At 45.5% G+C, this 25,940-nt stretch overlaps 1 protein-coding gene across 1 annotated transcript in view; it reads left to right on the forward strand.

Moving 5' to 3' along the window:
• The window catches only part of LOC120019915 (band 4.1-like protein 3), a 43,321-nt gene that overhangs the window by 15,334 nt on the left and 2,047 nt on the right, over window positions 1–25,940 (forward strand). Inside the window, exons 7-14 of the mRNA XM_038963325.1 lie at window positions 7,747–7,953; window positions 9,376–9,441; window positions 9,709–10,452; window positions 11,637–11,717; window positions 14,020–14,112; window positions 14,245–14,343; window positions 19,638–19,721; window positions 20,755–20,867. Coding sequence (XP_038819253.1) covers window positions 7,747–7,953; window positions 9,376–9,441; window positions 9,709–10,452; window positions 11,637–11,717; window positions 14,020–14,112; window positions 14,245–14,343; window positions 19,638–19,721; window positions 20,755–20,862 — 1,482 coding nt within the window. The 3' untranslated portion in view covers window positions 20,863–20,867. The remainder of the gene's footprint in view (window positions 1–7,746; window positions 7,954–9,375; window positions 9,442–9,708; window positions 10,453–11,636; window positions 11,718–14,019; window positions 14,113–14,244; window positions 14,344–19,637; window positions 19,722–20,754; window positions 20,868–25,940) is intronic.

Consider the following 25,940-nt stretch of genomic DNA (forward strand, 5'->3'; position numbering starts at 1 on the left):
AGTCACCTCCATACCTGCTACATCCCTATAGAATCATCATGCACATGGATGCTAAGAGGAGGCCTGAAAGTCCGACTACTTTTTAACACCAGGTCAAAGTACGACTACTTTTTAACACCAGGTTAATTGAAGGCTTTGAAGGAGAAAAAAGGAATATTTTTTTTTTTTTTTAATAAATTATAAACTTACCCAGCTAACTTATGGGCTAAATAAAACAAACTGAAATGAAGTATTGCTTTCCAAATCAAATCGAGCAAAACCGATTTTTATTACTAACCATAATTATTCAATTTGAACGAGTGGCCTTTAAACCGTAAGGTTCACATTTCATCTGAGTCGGTTTTATAAAACTAAGCTTGTTTTCTTCTGTTGCTTTTTTCTTCTCTGCCTTGCCGTTGTTTTATCTTTTAGCAACTGTAAGTGTTTTGCTTTTTAAAACTACCTCTGCTCATTTCCCAAGGCTGCGCCATACTCTCTATTTGTGACCGTTACCTGTTAACATCGTTTGTGTTGGAAGTTTGAACTATCTCTCTCTCTCTCTCTCTCATTCCCTGCTTTCTGATCGGAAACGGTTCCGTTTTTTATACATAACAGACGGACAGCGAGCAAACTGACTTTGCCTTTGACGGGGAAACTACGGCCACTGAGGTTGGTAGATACATTCAGGAGAAGATCCCACTCTGGAGTCTGGAAGCATGGAAGACTCCCAAGTGTATCCATCTTTGAGGGAGATAATTTCACCATGGTTGAATTCTGTGGTTGGATTGGTTAGATTCTGTTTATTATTCAGTATTCACCATGGTTGAATTCTGTGGTTAGATTCTGTGTATTTCTCAGTATTCACCATGGTTGAATTCTGTGGTTAGATTCTGTGTATTTCTCAGTATTCACCATGGTTGAATTCTGTGGTTAGATTCTGTGTATTTCTCAGTATTCACCATGGTTGAATTCTGTGGTTAGATTCTGTGTATTTCTCAGTATTCACCATGGTTGAATTCTGTGGTTAGATTCTGTGTATTTCTCAGTATTCACCATGGTTGAATTCTGTGGTTAGATTCTGTGTATTTCTCAGTATTCACCATGGTTGAATTCTGTGGTTAGATTCTGTGTATTTCTCAGTATTCACCATGGTTGAATTCTGTGGTTAGATTCTGTGTATTTCTCAGTATTCACCATGGTTGAATTCTGTGGTTAGATTCTGTGTATTTCTCAGTATTCACCATGGTTGAATTCTGTGGTTAGATTCTGTGTATTTCTCAGTATTCACCATGGTTGAATTCTGTGGTTAGATTCTGTGTATTTCTCAGTATTCACCATGGTTGAATTCTGTGGTTAGATTCTGTGTATTTCTCAGTATTCACCATGGTTGAATTCTGTGGTTAGATTCTGTGTATTTCTCAGTATTCACCATGGTTGAATTCTGTGGTTAGATTCTGTGTATTTCTCAGTATTCACCATGGTTGAATTCTGTGGTTAGATTCTGTGTATTTCTCAGTATTCACCATGGTTGAATTCTGTGGTTAGATTCTGTGTATTTCTCAGTATTCACCATGGTTGAATTCTGTGGTTAGATTCTGTGTATTTCTCAGTATTCACCATGGTTGAATTCTGTGGTTAGATTCTGTGTATTTCTCAGTATTCACCATGGTTGAATTCTTAGGGGATGAATACTTTTTTTCCCCCCGTATAGTGAATTTTTCTAAAGCAAATGTTCTGCTATGTAGCAAATATATTTTGGGGTGTTATGTGTGCATGTTATTAGTATATTTATGTGAAGGACTTTCACTCAGGACTTAATCTCAGGTTTCCTGATTCTGCACTGTCCCTGTCTCTCTCCATCCCTCTACTTTGCTTGCTATCTCTCTCTCTCTCTCTCTCTCTCTCTGTCTCTCTGTCTCTCTGTCTCTCTGTCTCTCTGTCTCTGTCTCTGTCTCTGTCTCTGTCTCTCTCTCTCTCTCTCTCTCTCTCTCTCTCTCTCTCTCTCTCTCTCTCTCTCTCTCTCTCTCTCTCTCTCTCTCTCTCTCTCTCTCTCTCTCTCTCTCTCTCTGTGTGTGTGTTGTGCACTCACCTCCCTCCCTCTGTTGTGCCCTCACCCCCTCCCTCCATCCCTCACCTCTCTCCCTCCTCACCTCCCTCCCTCTGTTGTGCCCTCACCTCCTCCCTCCCTCTGTTGTGCCCTCACCTCCTCCCTCCCTCTGTTGTGCCCTCACCTCCTCCCTCCCTCTGTTGTGCCCTCACCTCCTCCCTCCCTCTGTTGTGCCCTCACCTCCTCCCTCCCTCTGTTGTGCCCTCACCTCCTCCCTCCCTCTGTTGTGCACTCACCTCCTCCCTCCCTCTGTTGTGCCCTCACCTCCTCCCTCCCTCTGTTGTGCCCTCACCTCCTCCCTCCCTCTGTTGTGCCCTCACCTCCTCCCTCCCTCTGTTGTGCCCTCACCTCCCTCCCTCTGTTGTGCCCTCACCTCCCTCCCTCTGTTGTGCCCTCACCTCCCTCCCTCTGTTGTGCCCTCACCTCCCTCCCTCTGTTGTGCCCTCCCTCTGTTGTGCCCTCCCTCTGTTGTGCCCTCACCTCCCTCCCTCTGTTGTGCCCTCACCTCCCTCCCTCTGTTGTGCCCTCACCTCCCTCCCTCTGTTGTGCCCTCACCTCCCTCCCTCTGTTGTGCCCTCACCTTCTCCCTCCCTCTGTTGTGCCCTCACCTTCTCCCTCCCTCTGTTGTGCCCTCACCTTCTCCCTCCCTCTGTTGTGCCCTCACCTTCTCCCTCCCTCTGTTGTGCCCTCACCCCCTCCCTCCCTCCCTCCCTCACCTCTCTCCATATCTCCCTCTCTCCCTCCCTCCATCCCTCACCTCCCTCCCTCACCTCCCTCCATCTCTCTGTTTCCTCCTTTTTTCTCCTTCTTTCTCTCCACTGTCAGTCGGAGCCGGAAGATGATCATTCTGAGATGATGACACAGGTACTCTGGGTTTACCGTCAGGGCCCGATTTCCCCAGTTTCCCAAAACCATCTTATAAGGCTAAGTTCATTGTTAGAACATCGTTAAGTCTACGAGCTGTTTCCCAAAACCATCGTTACTAAAGTTGCTCTTTAAACCGCTCGTAGCCGAACCTCTTCCTCAGACCACTCTAGAACAGAGGAGTGCGTGGTAAGATGCTTGTTTTTGCCCTCAAGCGTGACCCTATGAGGTCGTGGTGCTTGACCTTAAACAAACTCTTTATCTGAGCAATTATAATAGTGTCAAATCATTTTAATTCCTTTATTTATTTTCATACAATTATAGCTGAATTATTTATTTGATACAGTTTTTTTTTTTTTGCTCATCTTTATGAAGGGTGTCGATAATTTGGGACTCGGCTGTATGCGTCTCTGCTACCTGTGTATTGCCTCGTCTAGCATGCCTTCTGCTACCCCGTACAGTAAACGTTGACACCGTGCCTTCAGAAAGTATTCACACGCTTTTGACTATTTACCACATTTGTTGTGTTACAGCCTGAATTTAAAATCAATTAAATGTATATATTTTTTGTCACTGGCCTACACACAAAATACCCCACAATGTCAAAGTAGAATTAGGTTTTTCATAATTTTTTACAAATTTAGTAAAAAATGAAAAGCTGAAATGTCTTGAGTCAATAAGTGCTCACCAAATGGTAGCTTAACAAGTCACATAATAAGTTGCATGGACTCACTCTGTGTGCAATAATAGTGTTTAACGTGATTTTTTTAAATGACTATACGCCACACCCATGATTATCTGTAAGGTCCCTCAGTCCAGCAGTGAATTTCAAACACAGATTCAACCACAAAGTCCAGGGAGGTTTTCCAATAGTTTTTTCAAAAGAAGGGCACCTATTGGTAGATGGGTAAAAACAAAAACTAAACTGTCCCATAGTGGTAGAGCGTGCTCACCCCCCCCGGACGCGCTCACCCCCCCCCGGACGCGCTCACCCCCCCCGGACGCGCTCACCCCCCCCGGACGCGCTCACCCCCCCCGGACGCGCTCACCCCCCCCGGACGCGCTCACCCCCCCCCCGGACGCGCTCACCCCCCCCCCGGACGCGCTCACCCCCCCCCCGGACGCGCTCACCCCCCCCGGACGCGCTCACCCCACCGGACGCGCTCACCCCCCTGGACGTTGTGTGCTGAAGAGTGTATTTCCTCCAGTGTCAATTCCTATTAGGGATGATGGCTTCTGTGATGGAAGTCGTTCCCGAAAACAACTCGATTCGGGGGTGTGTGGACACTGGTGCGGAGTACACTGCATGTCAATTACCCAGAGTATCTGGCACTCGGGCGCCCCCCCCCCCCCCCCCCTGTTTATGTCAGGCTCAGCTGGTGCTGGTCAGAACCGACAGTATGTTAGTGGTGGCATCAACAGATGGGGAGAGACTGTCTCCCTCCTAACCTCCCCATCAGGAGCTTGAATACTTATCTAATCAACATGCAATAAAATGCTAATTAATTACTTAAAAATCATACAATGTGATTTTTGTTTTAGATTCCGTCTCTCACGGTTGAAGTGTACCTATGATACAAATGACAGACCTCTACACGCTTTGTAAGTAGGAAAACCTGCAAAATCGGCAGTGTATCAAATACTTGTTCTCCCCGCTGTATGTTAGTGTTTTTTGTTGTTTTTTTACAAATCCCCCCCCCCCCCCCCCCCCCCAAAAAAAAATATTTTTCCCTCTTTGACATTAGTGTATTTTATGTAGATTGTTGACAACAAAAAATTGGACAAATCCATTTAAATCCCACTTTTGTAACACAACAAAATGTGGAATAAGTCCAGGGAGGTGGCTACTTTCTGTACAGTATAACGCCTGTCACATTGTTTCTGTTGGGGGCCATTTTGTTTGACCTTGTTGGCTGTTCCGGTATGTTCCATTTACAACTCGGTGAGATGATTCTAACCATTATTTTATTGACCACAGCCGTACACAACAAAACTCCTTTACATCTCTCTCTCTACTGTAGTAGTCTAGCATAACCCTCCAGATATTTATTCTTCTAGCGTTGCACAGTGCACCGAAACTTCTTTACTCCACACTATATAACATTAAAACTATTTGTTTTGAGTACTAGAATTGTTTTACTTTTTTTTTTTTTTCAAATGTCTCACGTTTGGAAATGAACTAAAGGTATTGACCTTTATTTAGATTATAAAAAATAAAAACATGTGTCCAAGTTTATCATGACATGAAAAATAATTCGTCAGTGATTCGTATTCCCAGTAACTTTCTGAAGAAGCAATGGCACCCTGTCTGGTGTGCTGCTCGGAAGAGGCTTTATTACAGACCGACGTCAACTAGATCGAATCATTCATTTCTATCGATCTGTTACATTATTATTCTGGTGAGCAATGATCGATTTAGTCTTCTAGGGCAACGTATTATGACAGAAGATAAGTTGAACTAACAAAATGTTAAAATTATAAGCAGAAACATATCTAAATCAGGGCCCCCCCCCCCCCCCCCCCCTCCCAAAAAAGAAATATCCTGCACCACCCCTGTCAAAAAATTGTTTTGCCGTCTTTGCCTGTAGCCTACAGCGCATTTTCAATATTTGCGGGTTAGGGTCGGGGCCTCAGATTTTCACTTTATTTTACATTTACATTTAAGTCATTTAAGTCACTTTATCACATATAGTCGGGCGGATTGGTAATCGGGATGGGTTATTGGCAATTACGGCCGGGTACGGATGAACTACCGCTTTGTGTCGTCGTTAGCGATGCTAATGATAATACCTTTTTGGTATATTTTGGGTAATCCCCAAAATTCGAAAAAGTGAACTACAAAGTTAGCCTATGCTTACCTGGCAGAATCGTGATTATTTGTATCAATCCAGTGGCCAATTCTTTAGCAAACTCCTTCACATGTGCTACAGACACATAGCTAACCTAGCAACAATGCTATGTGCAGGCACACTTGAATTAAAGGGTAACACTGTTCAAAAATCTAAATTTGTTCGATTTTTCCTAGACCTAATTGATCCCATGATGTGAGTTAATCATTGTTGTGGACTTCGATCATCCAAATATGTTGTTTTTCTATATTTGAAAAAAAAAACCTGTGGTAACGTTTTGTTATCGAGTATCGTGATACTAAACCTAGTATCGAAGTCAAAATGACGATATCGTGAGAACACTCCATTCTTATGCCTCGCTCTCTCTCTCTTGTCTTTCCAGTGTAGTTTCATAAGGCGAATTAAAGGAGAGAACGTGTTTATCAAGCATAGTAATCTCATGTTAGAGGTTGGTGGAAAAACAAAAGGCATGATGTGCATTACGCATGCGGGTCTGTTTAGTGTGAAGAACCCCCCTAACTGTGGAAAAATAAAAACTGACTGCAGCAACACAATAATGTTGAATACGTATACTACTGGTACGTTCGGACGCATCCTGTCTTACCACTAAACTACCAGGAATGGTCTTTGAAGTGTTGATACTCACCTTATCGACTTGGTACAGCTGTAGTGAATTGCCTAAAACCCTAAAACCCTAAGCTACTTATCATTGTGTGAAATACTCAAACTCTGTAGCGATAGATAGGACTGAATGGAGAATCCTCTAACCCTAAACCCTCTAACCCTAAGCCCTAAAACCCTAAGCCCTAACCCCTCTAACCCTAACCCTAAGCCCTAAAACCCTAAGCCCTAACCCCTCTAACCCTAACCCCTCTAACCCTAAGCCCTAAAACCCTAAACCCTAAATCCTCTAACCCTAAACCCCTAAGCCCTAAAACCCTAAACCCTAACGAGAAGTAGGAGAGTTGTTCTGGAGCCATGCTGCAATGCATCCTCATTAGTCATCCTGGTTGTTTGTTCCAATTTGGCACCCTATTCCCTATATAGTGCACTACTTTAGACCAGAGCCCTATGGCATCCTATTCCCTATATATATAGTGCACTACTTTAGAACAGATCCCTATGGAGCCTGGTCAAAAGTAGTGCACTATAAAGGAAATTAGGGTGCCGTTTGGGACGCACAACCTACTCTTGTTACTTTGGTTTATCCCACTCTGGTCTAGTCATGCTACTGTGCCTGCTGTCTGTGCTGAGCCTCCAGAGTCATTTATCAGTTCCTCACAGCTCTGGGACACTACTACCTGGGGCTTAGCCTTGGAGGAAATCATCCTCACAGCCCTGGTATACTACTGCCTGGGGCTTAGCCTTGGAGGAAATCATCCTCACAGCCCTGGTATACTACTGCCTGGGGCTTAGCCTTGGAGGAAATCATCCTCACAGCCCTGGTATACTACTGTCTGGGGCTTAGCCTTGGAGGAAATCATCCTCACAGCCCTGGTATACTACTGCCTGGGGCTTAGCCTTGGAGGAAATCATCCTCACAGCCCTGGTATACTACTGCCTGGGGCTTAGCCTTGGAGGGAATCATCCTCGCTGGTATACTACTGTCTGGGGCTTAGCCTTGGAGGAAATCATCCTCACTGGTATACTACTGCCTGGGGCTTAGCCTTGGAGGAAATTATCCTCACAGCCCTGGTATACTACTGCCTGGGGCTTAGCCTTGGAGGAAATCATCCTCACTGGGATACTACTGTCTGGGGCTTAGCCTTGGAGGGAATCAAAGCTACCATATGAAATACAAAACACCACGCATGGCTTGTCTCCCGACCCTCGTATTGCCTGCCTAGTTGCCTACCTTACTTCCTGCTTAGCCTGCTTGTATCCTGCTTGGTGATTGGTCGATCAGCACCTCACGTCCTTCTATCCTGCTCCTGATTGGTGGTTCAGAACACAGAGGCGTCGGAGGAGCTGGTGAAACATCAGAGAGACATCAGTGAGCTGAAACGCTCCTTCCTGGAGACGTCAGGTGGCGCTGAATCCCCGGGACTGACCGAGTGGGAGAAGAGACTGTCCTCGTCTCCTCCGACACGCTCCCACAGCGAGGGAGTGGAGGAGGCACCCATGATAGAGCCACTAAACACCCCACAGGACTCAGTAAGAACAGGGAACCTAGGGAGTACTAGACTGCATGGGTACGCTGCATGGGTACGCTGCAGCTGCATGGGTACGCTGCATGGGTACGCTGCATGGGTACGCTGCAGCTGCATGGACGCTGCATGGGTACGCTGCATGGGTACGCTGCAGCTGCATGGGTACGCTGCATGGGTACGCTGCATGGGTACGCTGCATGGGTACGCTGCATGGGTACGCTGCATGGGTACGCTGCATGGATACGCTGCATGGGTACGCTGCATGGATACACTGCGTGGGTACGCTGCGTGGGTACACTGCGTGGGTACACTGCGTGGGTACGATGCGTGGGTACGCTGGCTGTGACCGAGACACTGAGGGGGTCAACTGCTCTGGCCACATCAGTGTAAGATCCAGGGTGGACGAGCTAACTGCATGGATGGGGCACAAGGTTCTCTCACATGGTCAGGGAAGACTCTATGCATGGGGACACTGTCTTATGCGCTAGAGAAGAACCTGGACACTCACAGAACATGGACACTATGTAATATAGAACTGTGTTTTCTCTGTAGGAGACAAGAGGAAGTTCCTGTTGTAATATATAATATAGAACTGTGTTTTCTCTGTAGGAGACAAGAGGAAGTTCCTGTTGTAATATATAATATAGAACTGTATTTTCTCTGTAGGAGACAGAGGAAGTTCCTGTTGTAATATATAATATAGAACTGTATTTTCTCTGTAGGAGACAGAGGAAGTTCCTGTTGTAATATATAATATAGAACTGTATTTTCTCTGTAGGAGACAAGAGGAAGTTCCTGTTGTAATATATAATATAGAACTGTGTTTTCTCTGTAGGAGACAGAGGAGGTTCCTGTTGTAATATATAATATAGAACTGTATTTTCTCTGTAGGAGACAGAGGAAGTTCCTGTTGTAATATAGAACTGTGTTTTCTCTGTAGGAGACAGAGGAGGTTCCTGTTGTAATATATAATATAGAACTGTGTTTTCTCTGTAGGAGACAGAGGAGGTTCCTGTTGTAATATATAATATAGAACTGTGTTTTCTCTGTAGGAGACAGAGGAGGTTCCTGTTGTAATATAGAACTGTGTTTTCTCTGTAGGAGACAGAGGAGGTTCCTGTTGTAATATATAATATAGAACTGTGGTTTCTCTGTAGGAGACAAGAGGAAGTTCCTGTTGTAATATATAATATAGAACTGTGTTTTCTCTGTAGGAGACAGAGGAGGTTCCTGTTGTAATATAGAACTGTGTTTTCTCTGTAGGAGACAGAGGAGGTTCCTGTTGTAATATATAATATAGAACTGTGTTTTCTCTGTAGGAGACAAGAGGAAGTTCCTGTTGTAATATGGAACTGTATTTTCTCTGTAGGAGACAAGAGGAAGTTCCTGTTGTAATATATAATATAGAACTGTGTTTTCTCTGTAGGAGACAGAGGAGGTTCCTGCTGCTGAGGAAGAAATGAAGCAGGAGGTACAAGCCAATGGCATTGAGGCAAGACATCCATTGTGTGTGTGCGTCTGTGTATCTCTCTGTGTGTCTGTGTGGTCACTGTGTGTCTGTATCTCTCTATGTGTCTGTATCTCTCTGTGTGTCTGTGTGGTCACTGTAAGCTAAGTCTCTCCTTAGTGTGTCTGTCTGTATCTCTCTGTGTGTCTGTGTGGTCTCTGTGTGTCTGTATCTCTCTGTGTGTCTATCTCTCTGTGTGTCTATCTCTCTGTGTGTCTGTGTGGTCACAGTAAGCTAAGTCTCTTCCTGTAGGCTGCAGGCGTGGTGAACTCTAGTGATGTGGGGGCGGGGACTGCAGGAGCACAGGGGTGTGGTCTGATGACTGTAACCGATACCTTAGAAGACGTCACCAGTGACTGGACGGACAGAGAGACGGATGGAGTGAAGGAGGACAGAGAGGAAGAGAAGTTCCTAGTATCTCCAGAGCTGAAGATAAGTCCAGGGACAGTCAGACAGGAAGTCTCTACGGCCATCTTGGACAAGAGAGGAACACTCATCATCCTGAGGGAGATGGAGTCTGAAGACAAAATGGACGCCAGCAGAGACGTTACCAAGACCAACCAGGAGAAAGGAGGGGGGACTTCAGCAAGCGTTAAGGAGGGTGAAGATGACGAGCTAGATGGCGATCCTCTCACCAGATCTAAGGAGAAATATTCCATAATCAACACGAATGAAGATGAGACCGGTGGTCAGGTAGATGCTGAGGCCATGTCTAAGGAGACCAGCGACAAGAGAGAGATATCTCTCAACTTAAGCCAGACTGAGACTGATGAAGAAATGAGTGGTGTTAACTCACTCCAGAAGACTGAGGCTCCAGTTGACAGGTCAGAGTTCACCACCGTGTCACGTGAGAAGGTGACGGAGCTGATTACCCAGGATGCACCGCCAAAGAGAGAGGAATCGTGTGGCCTGGATGAAGCTGTGAGCGACCTAGCACAGTGGACCTTCCCCGACGGTCAATTTGCCACCAAACCATCCCCTGGATCTCTAGCTGTGGTACTGTATATAAAACAATACAAGCTACATGTGAGGCTTCCTCCTTCACATGTCCTACTGTACCTAGCTGCTGCCCCCCCCCCCCCCCCCCCCCCAGCACCACTGCTACCCTCCACCCCGCCAGCAGTGCTCCAACCAGTATTACTGAGACATACAGTAACGCTCTGTCCTGCATGGCTACACTGCCAAACAGACTATCTGTATATCACCTTTTATATGCAGGCTACCAGCTCCTCAGGTGAGCAGCTACCAGCTCCTCAGGTGAGCAGCTACCAGCTCCTCAGGTGGGCAGCTACCAGCTCCTCAGGGGGGCAGCTTACCAGCTCCTCGGGTGGGCAGCTACCAGCTCCTCGGGTGGGCAGCTACCAGCTCCTCGGGTGGGCAGCTACCAGCTCCTCGGGTGGGCAGCTACCAGCTCCTCGGGTGGGCAGCTACCAGCTCCTCGGGTGGGCAGCTACCAGCCCCTCGGGTGGGCAGCTACCAGCCCCTCGGGTGGGCAGCTACCAGCCCCTCGGGTGGGCAGCTACCAGCTCCTCGGGTGGGCAGCTCCTCGGGTGGGCAGCTAAAAGGCTTTTGTTATGACTGTTTTGCTGCTCAGCACCATTGTATTTCCTCCAGCTGTGTCATTGGTCATTGGCAGTGACATCATTACTTAGTATCCTGACATTCTCTGCAGCTTCTCTCACTTTGCCACCAGAAACATTGTATGGGTCTATGTTGTATCAGACCCTTTCCCCTTCCTGTCTGCAACGTTCAGTAATGTTGCATCCTCCTGAATTCTTCTCCGTTTTAGATTTGACTCTTCTTCTCTCTCCTTCTCTCTCCTTCTCTCTCCCTGCCTCGCCATCAGTCTTCACTGGGATGGGTCCCCTCCTCTGTAACCAAGGTGACCACTGCTCTGGTCGTCATGGAAGCGTCAGTCACAGCAGTCATGTTGTGTCGGATTTACAAACAACATTATTTAGTCCGGTTTTAAATTCACTGGAGGCACTGTTAAATATTACAAAACTGGAATAGGACACTAATGTGGTACTGTAACTGTTAACTGGTCTGTCAATAGACTACCTTTTTGTTGTGTCTGTCTCTCTGTAAATGCTTGTGTAAGCCTGTATTTTTACTATAAGGTCAGCTACTGTGATTCTACCACAGGTCAAGTAATATGACGTCACTCTTGTCCCTGACAGAGCCCGGCTGAAGAAGAGGAGGAAGAGGAGACCGGAGGGAGACAGGAGGCTGCTGAGACAGCACAGTCTACAGGACCCACGGTGAGCCTCTGTCCTACTGATTCTGCAGAACCACAACTAGAGCCAGTAGTCCCTGAAGAAACACAGAACCACTCACTGTAGACGCTGATCCAGAACCAGTAATGACTGCCGACACCCAGCCAGAACCAGAACTGACTGTTGAGGTACTACCAGAACCAGAACTGACTGTAGAGGTACTACCAGAACCAGCTGTCATTACATATGCAGTGCCAGAACTGACTGTAGAGGTACTACCAGAACCAGCTGTCATTACATATGCAGTGCCAGAACCAGAACGGACTGTTGAGGTACTACCAGAACCAGAACGGACTGTTGAGGTACTACCAGAACCAGAACGGACTGTAGATGTACTACCAGAACCAGAACTGACTGTAGAGGTACTACCAGAACCAGCTGTCATTACATATGCAGTGCCAGAACCAGAACTGACTGTAGAGGTACTACCAGAACCAGAACTGACTGTAGAGGTACTACCAGAACCATCTGTCATTACATATGCAGTGCCAGAACCAGAATGGACTGTTGAGGTACTACCAGAACCATCTGTCATTACATATGCAGTGCCAGAACCAGAATGGACTGTTGAGGTACTGACAAGAAAGATGTGGATGAAGGAAGTTAAAGAAGACAAGGACACGTCCACTTCGCAGGGTGTAGAAGACAAGGACACGTCCACTTCACAGGGTGTAGAAGACAAGGACACGTCCACTTCGCAGGGTGTAGAAGACAAGGACACGTCCACTTCGCAGGGTGTAGAAGACAAGGACACGTCCACTTCGCAGGGTGTAGAAGACAAGGACACGTCCACTTCACAGGGTCTAGAAGACAAGGACACGTCCACTTCGCAGGGTGTAGAAGACAAGGACACGTCCACTTCGCAGGGTGTAGAAGACAAGGACACGTCCACTTCACAGGGTCTAGAAGACAAGGACACGTCCACTTCTCAGGGTCTAGAAGACAAGGACACGTCCACTTCGCAGGGTCTAGAAGACAAGGACACGTCCACTTCGCAGGGACTAGAAGACAAGGACACGTCCACTTCGCAGGGACTAGAAGACAAGGACACGTCCACTTCGCAGGGACTAGAAGACAAGGACACGTCCACTTCGCAGGGACTAGAAGACAAGGACACGTCCACTTCGCAGGGACTAGAAGACAAGGACACGTCCACTTCGCAGGGACTAGAAGACAAGGACACGTCCACTTCGCAGGGACTAGAAGACAAGGACACGTCCACTTCGCAGAGTCTAGAAGACAAGGACACGTCCACTTGGCAGGGTCTAGAAGACAAGGACACGTCCACTTGGCAGGGTCTAGAAGACAAGGACACGTCCACTTGGCAGGGTCTAGAAGACAAGGACACGTCCACTTGGCAGGGTCTAGAAGACAAGGACACGTCCACTTCGCAGGGTCTAGAAGACAAGGACACGTCCACTTCGCAGGGTCTAGAAGACAAGGACACGTCCACTTCGCAGGGACTAGAAGACAAGGACACGTCCACTTCGCAGGGACTCGAAGACAAGGACACGTCCACTTCGCAGGGACTAGAAGACAAGGACACGTCCACTTCGCAGGGACTAGAAGACAAGGACACGTCCACTTCGCAGGGTCTAGAAGACAAGGACACGTCCACTTCGCAGGGTCTAGAAGACAAGGACACGTCCACTTCGCAGGGTCTAGAAGACAATGAGCTGGTGGAAGACGAGACTCTAACCTCACCACCTACACCTCCAGCCTGGCCCCTTCAAGAGCTAAGCTTTAGCCAGCCCCGGTGTCCTCTGCCTGGGACTCTAACCTCACCACCGTCTCCTCCCTGGACACTCACACTCTCCCACTGATAATCAAGGAGATTGAACAGATCACGGGACCTAATTAACAGCACACTTGATTTGGGGCCGTTTCCATGGGGGCCGTTTCCATGGGGGCCGTTTCCATGGGGGCCGTTTCCATGGGGGCCGTTTCCATGGGGGCCGTTTCCATTGGGGCCGTTTCCATGGGGACGTTTGATAGGTTGTACTTTATTGCCTCTGACTAAGGGTATTATGTTGTTTTTTTGCTTTAGCTCATGTTGTTGTTCTCTGTTCAGGTTCTCCATTCCAGCATGTGTTTGTCCTTATTACACACACACACACACACACACACACACACACACACACACACACACACACACAGGTTCCTAAATGGCAGATGGAACTGTCATGTATTGATACTATTCAGAAGAGCCATTCATGTTTAGGGTTCTTCCGTCCTGTCTTCCTCTGTCCTTCTCATGTCTTCTCCCTCTGTTCCCGGTATCTCCCAGAAACCCGAGGCTGTGCCAGCAGAGGAGTCGACCACCAAGGAGGTACCTGTAGTCCACACAGAGACGAAAACCATCACGTACGAGTCTTCAGAGGTGCGTTCATTAGGGCAGCGCCGTAAGAAGAAGAAGAGAAAGGGAAAGCAACAGTGAGATCTTCTTCCTGGTTCAGGTAGTCCCTCCCTTTCCTTTACACTCATCTTGAGTTTGTCACGTGACTTCTGACAGGGTGACTACGATGGCGACGTGGAACCCGGTGTTCTGATGAGCGCACAGACCATCACCTCGGAAACTACCAGCACCACCACGACCACGCACATCACTAAGGTCAGGGGTCATTTCATCAGCTGACCCTTTTTGACCTCTGGGTCTCTAACCATAACCCATTATAAACTAATTACCACTGAGTCTCTAACCATAACCCATTATAAACCAATTACCACTGAGTCTCTAACCATAACCCATTATAAACCAATTACCACTGAGTCTCTAACCATAACCCATTATAAACCAATTACCACTGAGTCTCTAACCATAACCCATTATAAACTAATTACCACTGAGTCTCTAACCATAACCCATTATAAACAAATTACCACTGAGTCTCTAACCATAACCCATTATAAACCAATTACCACTGTCTCTCTAACCATAACCCATTATAAACCAATTACCACTGTCTCTAACCATAACCCATTATAAACCAATTACCACTGTCTCTAACCATAACCCATTATAAACCAATTACCACTGAGTCTCTAACCATAACCCATTATAAACCAATTACCACTGAGTCTCTAACCATAACCCATTATAAACCAATTACCACTGTCTCTAACCATAACCCATTATAAACCAATTACCACTGAGTCTCTAACCATAACCCATTATAAACCAATTACCACTGTCTCTAACCATAACCCATTATAAACCAATTACCACTGTCTCTAACCATAACCCATTATAAACCAATTACCACTGAGTCTCTAACCATAACCCATTATAAACCAATTACCACTGAGTCTCTAACATAACCCATTATAAACCAATTACCACTGAGTCTCTAACCATAACCCATTATAAACAAATTACCACTGTCTCTAACCATAACCCATTATAAACCAATTACACCTGTTTCTAACCATAACCCATTATAAACCAATTACAACTGTTTCTAACCATAACCCATTATAAACCAATTACCACTGAGTCTCTAACCATAACCCATTATAAACCAATTACCACTGAGTCTCTAACCATAACCCATTATAAACCAATTACCACTGTCTCTAACCATAACCCATTATAAACCAATTACCACTGAGTCTCTAACCATAACCCATTATAAACCAATTACCACTGTCTCTAACCATAACCCATTATAAACTAATTACCACTGTCTCTAACCATAACCCATTATAAACCAATTACCACTGAGTCTCTAACCATAACCCATTATAAACCAATTACCACTGTCTCTAACCATAACCCATTATAAACCAATTACCACTGTCTCTAACCATAACCCATTATAAACCAATTACCACTGTCTCTAACCATAACCCATTATAAACCAATTACCACTGTCTCTAACCATAACCCATTATAAACCAATTACCACTGTCTCTAACCATAACCCATTATAAACCAATTACCACTGTCTCTAACCATAACCCATTATAAACCAATTACCACTGTCTCTAACCATAACCCATTATAAACCAATTACCACTGTCTCTAACCATAACCCATTATAAACCAATTACCACTGTCTCTAACCATAACCCATTATAAACCAATTACCACTGAGTCTCTAACCATAACCCATTATAAACCAATTACCACTGAGTCTCTAACCATAACCCATTATAAACCAATTACCACTGAGTCTCTAACCATAACCCATTATAAACAAATTACCACTGTCTCTAACCATAACCCATTATAAACCAATTACCACTGAGTCTCTAACCATAACCCATTATAAACCAATTACCACTGTCTCTAACCATAACCCATTATAAACCAATTACCACTGAGTCTCTAACCATAACCCATTATAAACCAATTACCACTGAGTCTCTAACCATAACCCATTATAAACCAATTACCACTGTCTCTAACCATAACCCATTATAAACCAATTACCACTGTCTCTAACCATAACCCATTATAAACCAATTACCACCGTCTCTAACCATAACCCATTATAAACCAATTACCACTGAGTCTCTAACCATAACCCATTATAAACCAATTACCACTGTCTCTAACCATAACCCATTATAAACCAATTACCACTGTCTCTAACCATAACCCATTATAAACCAATTACCGCTGAGTCTCTAACCATAACCCATTATAAACTAATTACCGCTGAGTCTCTAACCATAACCCATTATAAACCAATTACCACTGAGTCTCTAACCATAACCCATTATAAACCAATTACCACTGTCTCTAACCATAACCCATTATAAACCAATTACCACTGAGTCTCTAACCATAACCCATTATAAACCAATTGCCACTGAGTCTCTAACCATAACCCATTATAAACCAATTACCACTGAGTCTCTAACCATAACCCATTATAAACCAATTACCACTGAGTCTCTAACCATAACCCATTATAAACCAATTACCACTGAGTCTCTAACCATAACCCATTATAAACCAATTACCACTGAGTCTCTAACCATAACCCATTATAAACCAATTACCACTGAGTCTCTAACCATAACCCATTATAAACCAATTACCACTGAGTCTCTAACCATAACCCATTATAAACCAATTACCACTGTCTCTAACCATAACCCATTATAAACCAATTACCACTGTCTCTAACCATAACCCATTATAAACCAATTACCTCTGAGTCTCTAACCATAACCCATTATAAACCAATTACCTCTGAGTCTCTAACCATAACCCATTATAAACCAATTACCACTGAGTCTCTAACCATAACCCATTATAAACCAATTACCACTGTCTCTCTAACCATAACCCATTATAAACCAATTACCACTGTCTCTCTAACCATAACCCATTATAAACCAATTACCACTGTCTCTCTAACCATAACCCATTATAAACTAATTACCACTGTCTCTAACCATAACCCATTATAAACCAATTACCACTGTCTCTAACCATAACCCATTATAAACCAATTACCACTGAGTCTCTAACCATAACCCATTATAAACCAATTACCACTGTCTCTCTAACCATAACCCATTATAAACCAATTACCACTGTCTCTAACCATAACCCATTATAAACCAATTACCACTGTCTCTAACCATAACCCATTATAAACCAATTACCACTGTCTCTAACCATAACCCATTATAAACCAATTACCACTGAGTCTCTAACCATAACCCATTATAAACCAATTACCACTGTCTCTAACCATAACCCATTATAAACCAATTACCACTGTCTCTAACCATAACCCATTATAAACCAATTACCACTGTCTCTAACCATAACCCATTATAAACCAATTACCACTGTCTCTAACCATAACCCATTATAAACCAATTACCACTGTCTCTAACCATAACCCATTATAAACCAATTACCACTGAGTCTCTAACCATAACCCATTATAAACCAATTACCACTGAGTCTCTAACCATAACCCATTATAAACCAATTACCACTGTCTCTAACCATAACCCATTATAAACCAATTACCACTGAGTCTCTAACCATAACCCATTATAAACCAATTACCACTGTCTCTAACCATAACCCATTATAAACCAATTACCACTGTCTCTAACCATAACCCATTATAAACCAATTACCACTGAGTCTCTAACCATAACCCATTATAAACCAATTACCACTGAGTCTCTAACCATAACCCATTATAAACCAATTACCACTGTCTCTAACCATAACCCATTATAAACCAATTACCACTGAGTCTCTAACCATAACCCATTATAAACAAATTACCACTGTCTCTAACCATAACCCATTATAAACCAATTACCACTGAGTCTCTAACCATAACCCATTATAAACCAATTACCACTGTCTCTAACCATAACCCATTATAAACCAATTACCACTGAGTCTCTAACCATAACCCATTATAAACCAATTACCACTGAGTCTCTAACCATAACCCATTATAAACCAATTACCACTGAGTCTCTAACCATAACCCATTATAAACCAATTACCACTGAGTCTCTAACCATAACCCATTATAAACCAATTACCACTGTCTCTAACCATAACCCATTATAAACCAATTACCACTGTCTCTAACCATAACCCATTATAAACCAATTACCACTGAGTCTCTAACCATAACCCATTATAAACCAATTACCACTGAGTCTCTAACCATAACCCATTATAAACCAATTACCACTGAGTCTCTAACCATAACCCATTATAAACCAATTACCACTGAGTCTCTAACCATAACCCATTATAAACCAATTACCACTGAGTCTCTAACCATAACCCATTATAAACCAATTACCACTGAGTCTCTAACCATAACCCATTATAAACCAATTACAACTGTTTCTAACCATAACCCATTATAAACCAATTACCACTGTCTCTAACCATAACCCATTATAAACCAATTACCACTGTCTCTAACCATAACCCATTATAAACCAATTACCACTGAGTCTCTAACCATAACCCATTATAAACCAATTACCACTGTCTCTAACCATAACCCATTATAAACCAATTACCACTGTCTCTAACCATAACCCATTATAAACCAATTACCACTGAGTCTCTAACCATAACCCATATAAACCAATTACCACTGAGTCTCTAACCATAACCCATTATAAACCAATTACCACTGTCTCTAACCATAACCCATTATAAACCAATTACACCTGTTTCTAACCATAACCCATTATAAACCAATTACCACTGTCTCTAACCATAACCCATTATAAACCAATTACCACTGAGTCTCTAACCATAACCCATTATAAACCAATTACCACTGAGTCTCTAACCATAACCCATTATAAACTAATTACCACTGAGTCTCTAACCATAATACATTATAAACCAATTACCACTGAGTCTCTAACCATAACCCATTATAAACCAATTACCACTGAGTCTCTAACCATAACCCATTATAAACCAATTACAACTGTTTCTAACCATAACCCATTATAAACCAATTACAACTGTTTCTAACCATAACCCATTATAAACCAATTACCACTGAGTCTCTAACCATAACCCATTATAAACCAATTACCACTGAGTCTCTAACCATAACCCATTATAAACCAATTACAACTGTTTCTAACCATAACCCATTATAAACCAATTACAACTGTTTCTATCCATAACCCATTATAAACCAATTACCACTGTTTCTAACCATAACCCATTATAAACATTCTAAACTTCCATTGAACTTCAGTGACTCCTTCAATGAGTTGCTGAGTCTTTCACTATTTCTCGTTGTCCTTCATGCTGTTTAAGGTCCTTGGTTATCAGCATAGTAACAGCTTTTCTTCATAACCTTCTGTCACTCCGTTCTGCTTTTCCGTCTCCTTCCTGACGTTCTATTCCTTCCTATCAATCCGTTCTGCTGTCAGACGGTGAAAGGAGGCATCTCTGAGACCAGGATAGAGAAGAGGATTGTCATTACAGGAGACGCAGGAGATCTCGACCATGATCAGGTCACTGTCTCTCTTTCTTAATCACATTTCTTTCTTTGTCTTAATTTATATTTGACTTGTCATTTGATTATTTTGAACGTATACAGATGAGGATGACAAATGTATCGTGAATCTGGAGAAGATATTAACTTCCCCAAACCTCTCTCAGCTATAAAGTGACAATAATGACTGAATATAATGGATGTATTTTACTGTGTAATGTTATCTCACTTGAATTGTCTGGTTGATGTAACTAGAGTAGTAGACTACTACTAACCAGTAGGTTACCCTGTAACAAGTAGTCCTACTAGACACACTCACTGACCTCCACTCCCTCCCGTCCCTCCTCCCACCCCACCTCCTTCCTCCCATCCCTCCTCCCTCCCGTCCCTTCAAACCCACCTCCTTCCTCCCATCCCCCCTCCCTCTCATCCCTTCCGTCCCTCCTCCCCACCTCCTCCCGTCCCTCCTCCTCCCGTCTCTCCTCACCACCTCCTCCCGTCCCTCCTCCCTCCTCCCCACCTCCCGTCCCCCCTCCCTCCTGTCCCTCCCCACCTTCTCCCCACCTCCCCTCCCTCCTCCCCACCTCCCTTCCCCCTCTCTGTCTCCCTCTCCTGGTATTGGTATGGTATTGCACCCCCAACTCCTCCCGTCCCTCCCACCCCACCTCCTTCCTCCCATCCCTCCCACCCCACCTCCTTCCTCCCATCCCTCCTCCTCCCGTCTCCCGTCCCTTCAAACCCACCTCCTCCTTCCTGTCCCTGTTCCCTCCCTCCCCTCCCACCTCCCTTCCCCCTCTCTGTCTCCCTCTCCTGGTATTGGTATGGTATTGCACCCCCACCTCCTCCCATCCCTCCCTCCCGTCCCACCTCCCCTCCCCACATCCCCTCCCTCCTCCCCACCTCCCGTCCCTCCTCCCCACCTCCCGTCCCTCCTCCCCTCTCTCCTCCCCACCTTCCCTCCCTCCTCCCCACCTCCTCCCGTCACTCCCTCCCTCGTCCCTTCCCCCTCTCTGTCTCCCTCTCCTGGTATTGGTATGGTATTGCACCCCCAGGCTCTGGCCCAAGCCATAAAGGAGGCCAAAGAGCAGCACCCTGACATGTCAGTGACCAAAGTAGTGGTTCATAAAGAGACAGAGATCACACCTGAGGGAGAGGACTGACCCAGGTAAGGAGACCACCGTATGTGGTTTGGTTCGGTTGTGGTCAGCTGGGCTGGGCTTGGAAGCTAGTCCACTCATCTTCCTCCATCTCTCCTCGGCATGCTCCTGCTTCCCCCCCATCATCATCATCAGCACATCTCTTACTGGCGCTGAGCCCTGCCCCCCCTACTGGCGCTGAGGCCTGCTCCCCCCCTCTACTGGCGCTGAGGCCTGCTCCCCCCCTCTACTGGCGCTGAGGCCTGCTCCCCCCCTCTACTGGCGCTGAGGCCTGCTCCCCCCCTCTACTGGCGCTGAGGCCTGCTCCCCCCCTCTACTGGCGCTGAGGCCTGCTCCCCCCCCCCCCCTACTGGCGCTGAGGCCTGCTCCCCCCCCCTACTGGCACTGCTCCCCCCCCTACTGGCACGGAGGTCTGCTCCCCCCCCCCCTACTGGCACTGAGGTCTGCTCCCCCCCCCCCTACTGGCACTGCTCCCCCCCCCCCCCCCCCCCTACTGGCACTGTTCCCCCCCCTACTGGCACGGTCTGCTCCCCCCCCTACTGGCACTGAGGTCTGCTCCCCCCCCCCCCTACTGGCACTGCTCCCCCCCCCCCCCCCCCCCTACTGGCACTGCTCCCCCCCCTACTGGCACGGTCTGCTCCCCCCCTACTGGCACTGAGTCCTGCTTCTGAAACACTAACAGGCTACTAACAGAAACAGATGTCCTGTGTGCATACATTAGCTGAGCGATTCCAATGCATTTGCCACTGTCTGCAAGTGGCAAACCCGTCCTGGAAGGACAGTAGATACATAGAGTTAATGTCTAGATGTAGGATGTAGGACACATCCTCACAAACCTCCGCTGTAGTTCTGGCTGTAGTTCTGGCTGTAGTTCTGGCTGTAGTTCTAGCGCTGTGGTTCTAGCGCTGTGGTTCTAGCGCTGTGGTTCTAGCGCTGTAGTTCTGGCTGTAGTTCTAGCTGTAGTTCTAGCGCTGTAGTTCTAGCTGTAGTTCTAGCGCTTTAGTTCTAGCTGTGGTTCTAGCTGTGGTTCTAGCTGTGGTTCTAGCTGTGGTTCTAGCTGTGGTTCTAGCTGTGGTTCTAGCTGTGGTTCTAGCGCTGTAGTTCTAGCGCTGTAGTTCTAGCTGTAGTTCTAGCGCTGTAGTTCTAGCGCTGTAGTTCTAGCTGTAGTTCTAGCGCTGTAGTTCTAGCTGTAGTTCTAGCGCTGTAGTTCTAGCGCTGTAGTTCTAGCTGTAGTTCTAGCTGTAGTTCTAGCGCTGTAGTTCTAGCTGTAGTTCTAGCGCTGTAGTTCTAGCGCTGTAGTTCTAGCTGTAGTTCTAGCTGTAGTTCTAGCTGTAGTTCTAGCTGTAGTTCTAGCTGTAGTTCTAGCTGTAGTTCTAGCGCTGTAGTTCTAGCTGTAGTTCTAGCTGTAGTTCTAGCTGTAGTTCTAGCGCTGTAGTTCTGCAAATATATCAGTCCGATAGATACATTTAATTAACCTACTAATTAATATCAATCTGAATCAGATCTCTAAAGTCATCCAAACTTAATCATGTGATTGACCAACCTCTTCAAAGCTTCTAAAATGAGGAAGTGTTGCCGTCATAGAGAGACTAAAACTCAGGGATGTAGCCTAGATTTCACTACTTCCTGTCATGTGTTTGTAGACAGAGGCCGGTCCAATCTGTTCTATCTAGGTCAGAGGAGTGGGTTGTGCTGCTCTGGGCGTGCCCCTCTGGTTGCCACGTCAACATAACTGCAAAACACACGCGAAAAGGTTGGGTTCAAGAGGGGTTCGACACGTTGAACGCTGCAGATAGAAATGTAGTGAATAGAGCCGGCATGATCCCTCACTCTACATGTCAGAGATGCGTGCATGTTCTGTGTAATATGTTTGTATCTGAACGTTCCACACAAACTGTTTGTTGTGTTTCAGTATTCTGGCGTGTCTATTCTAGCTTCTACTGTCAGGTTTTTATTTTTTTGTTCTTTGGTGGATTCTGATTGGTTGGTTGCTTGTATGATGAAATAGAAGCTTTATGGCCCTTCCCACTCCTTCATGTTACTCTGTCTCTCCTTCTGGTTTCAGGATTTAACCACATCTTTTCTTTTTATTTAAACATCTTTGTCATTTTAAAACATTTTCAGTGACTCTGTCTCTCCTTCTGGTTTCAGGATTTAACCACATCTTTTCTTTTTATTTAAACATCTTTGTCATTTTAAAACATTTTCAGTGACTCTGTCTCTCCTTCTGGTTTCAGGATTTAACCACATCTTTTCTTTTTATTTAAACATCTTTGTCATTTTAAAACATTTTCAGTGACTCTGTCTCTCCTTCTGGTTTCAGGATTTAACCACATCTTTTCTTTTTATTTAAACATCTTTGTCATTTTAAAACATTTTCAGTGGACATACTCTCCATGTTGTTCACCACTTTAACCCTTTACACTCGTGGGAATTGGCCTATACGGATAGGGCCAAATTGAAACGTTTCTAACAGAAGAACTATAAAAGCAAATGTATAACAATGGTACCAAATGAACGAGAACAGTTTAGAGATAATGGGGAAATGATTCGACCAAAAGATGAGGACACAACAGTTCACCCGACCAGACTGAATCCAAACATTACACTGTTGATGTGAATGTTACATTTAATGTCAGCCAAAACCCATACAGAGCTGTGAAGTGGAGTTACATTTAATGTACTTTTCACAGCATTTATTAATAGCGACATCTGAATATACTGTGATACATTCAGTAACATAAGAATATTCCTGGACAATGTGGTGTAGGTGACACATGAAACAAACAAAAAAAATACTACAAGGGTTTGAGTGAGAGGACTAACTGGTGTCTCCAAGTGGACACACGACTCTCCAAAGTGTTCACAGTTTCTAAGTCATTTCAATGTAGTTTTATGACTCAAAGAAAGAGTCTTCAACTATAAGGTGCTTCTTTTTTTTATCTCTCCTAGCTGAGTCGTTGAGGAAGCAAGCACACTTGTTTTGTTTGGAACAGAACCCTGCATCCTCGTCATCACACAATTACACTGCCTTGCAAATGTATTCATCCCCCGTGGCGTTTTTCCTATTTTGTTGCATTACAACCTGTCATTTAAATGGATTTTTATTTGGATTTAATGTACAGGACATACACAAAATAGTCCAAATTGGTGAAGTGAAATGGGGGGGGGGTTAAATAAAAAAACGGAAAAGTGGTGCATGTATATGTATTCACCCCCTTTCCCCCTAAATAAGATCTGGTGCATTTACCTTCAGAAGTCACATAATTAGTTAGACTGGACACAGATGGACTTGATTTAAGTGTCACATGATCTGTCACATGATCTCAGTATATATATACGCCTGTTCTGAAAGGCCCCAGAGTCTGCAACACCACTCAGCAAGGGGCACCATGAAGACCAAGGAGCTCTCCAAACAGGTCAGGGACAAAGTTGTGGAGAAGTACAGATCAGGGTTTTGTTAAAATTTTTTTTTATATATATCAGAAACTTTTTTTGTTTTGTTGTGTGTTGCGCGAGGTGCTCAACTTTAGAACGGTTGTCAGTCAAAACACGTACAGAGCTGTGAAGCGCAGAGCCAGAGCTCACATCATGTATAGCATATTACTGTACGGCCACAGCGTTCCAATGTAGGTGTTTATCAGTGCCCAAATCCGCCATTTTCAACCCATATATTTATGGCTACGACTCTAAAGGTTTAAGATTTGATGATGGCCTTTAACCTACATTACTTTAAGTCCTCTAGGTTTTTCCAGACGTTATTTATTCTGAGTTAAATTATAACCCACATGCTACAGCACTGCAGGTGTGTGCGTGTGCAGCTATGTGCTCCTGTGCGTGTGTCTGCTACAGCTGTGCGTGTGTCTGCTACAGCTGTGCGTGTGTCTGCTACAGCTGTGCGTGTGTCTGCTACAGCTGTGTGTGTCTGCCGTGCATGACCAATGATGAGACTGTCATAACTCCATGGCCTTGTCCTCAGCTCTGTGAGGTCTCCGTGTCCTCAGCTCTGTGAGGTCTCCTTGGCCTTGTCCGCAGCTCTGTGAGGTCTCCTTGGCCTTGTCCGCAGCTCTGTGAGGTCTCCTTGGCCTTGTCCGCAGCTCTGTGAGGTCTCCATGGCCTTGTCCTCAGCTCTGTGAGGTCTCCATGGCCTTGTCCTCAGCTCTGTGAGGTCTCCTTGGCCTTGTCCTTAGCTCTGTGAGGTCTCCTTGTCCTCAGCTCTGTGAGGTCTCCTTGGCCTTGTCCTCAGCTCTGTGAGGTCTCCATGGCCTTGTCCTCAGCTCTGTGAGGTCTCCATGGCCTTGTCCTCAGCTCTGTGAGGTCTCCATGGCCTTGTCCTCAGCTCTGTGAGGTCTCCATGGCCTTGTCCTCAGCTCTGTGAGGTCTCCTTGACCTCAGCTCTGTGAGGTCTCCTTGGCCTTGTCCTCAGCTCTGTGAGGTCTCCTTGGCCTTGTCCTCAGCTCTGTGAGGTCTCCTTGGCCTTGTCCTCAGCTCTGTGAGGTCTCCTTGACCTCAGCTCTGTGCGTGCTACTCTCCTTGTTGTTACTCTCTGTTAGTGTGACGCTTCTCAGACAAATATTTCATTTAGTCCTGGATCCACAAAGGGCTTTCAGAGATACAGAGAATGTTTTTAGTCCAGGATTAAGGCTTATTCTAGTGTTGTGGGATGGCGGGGAGGGGGGGGGAGCGGGAGGGAGGGAGGGAGGAGAGAGGGGTGGAGGGAGGGGTAGAGGGAGGGGTAGAGGGAGGGGTAGAGGGAGGGGTAGAGTGGGGGACTGAAGGAGAGAGGGTGGAGGGTAGAGTGAGGGACTGAAGGAGAGAGGGGGGGGGTAGAGTGAGGGACTGAAGGAGAGAGGGGGGTAGAGTGAGGGACTGAAGGAGAGAGGGGGGTAGAGTGAGGGACTGAAGGAGAGAGGGGGGTAGAGTGAGGGACTGAAGGAGAGAGGGGGGTAGAGTGAGGGACTGAAGGAGAGAGGGGGGTAGAGTGAGGGACTGAAGGAGAGAGGGGGGGATAGAGGGAGGGACTGAAGGAGAGAGGGGGGGTACTATAAATCTGTAAACAGATGGGGCGACCCAGGGAGATC

This window comes from Salvelinus namaycush, chromosome 25 (assembly GCF_016432855.1).
Source record: "Salvelinus namaycush isolate Seneca chromosome 25, SaNama_1.0, whole genome shotgun sequence".
Classification (NCBI taxonomy): domain Eukaryota; kingdom Metazoa; phylum Chordata; class Actinopteri; order Salmoniformes; family Salmonidae; genus Salvelinus; species Salvelinus namaycush.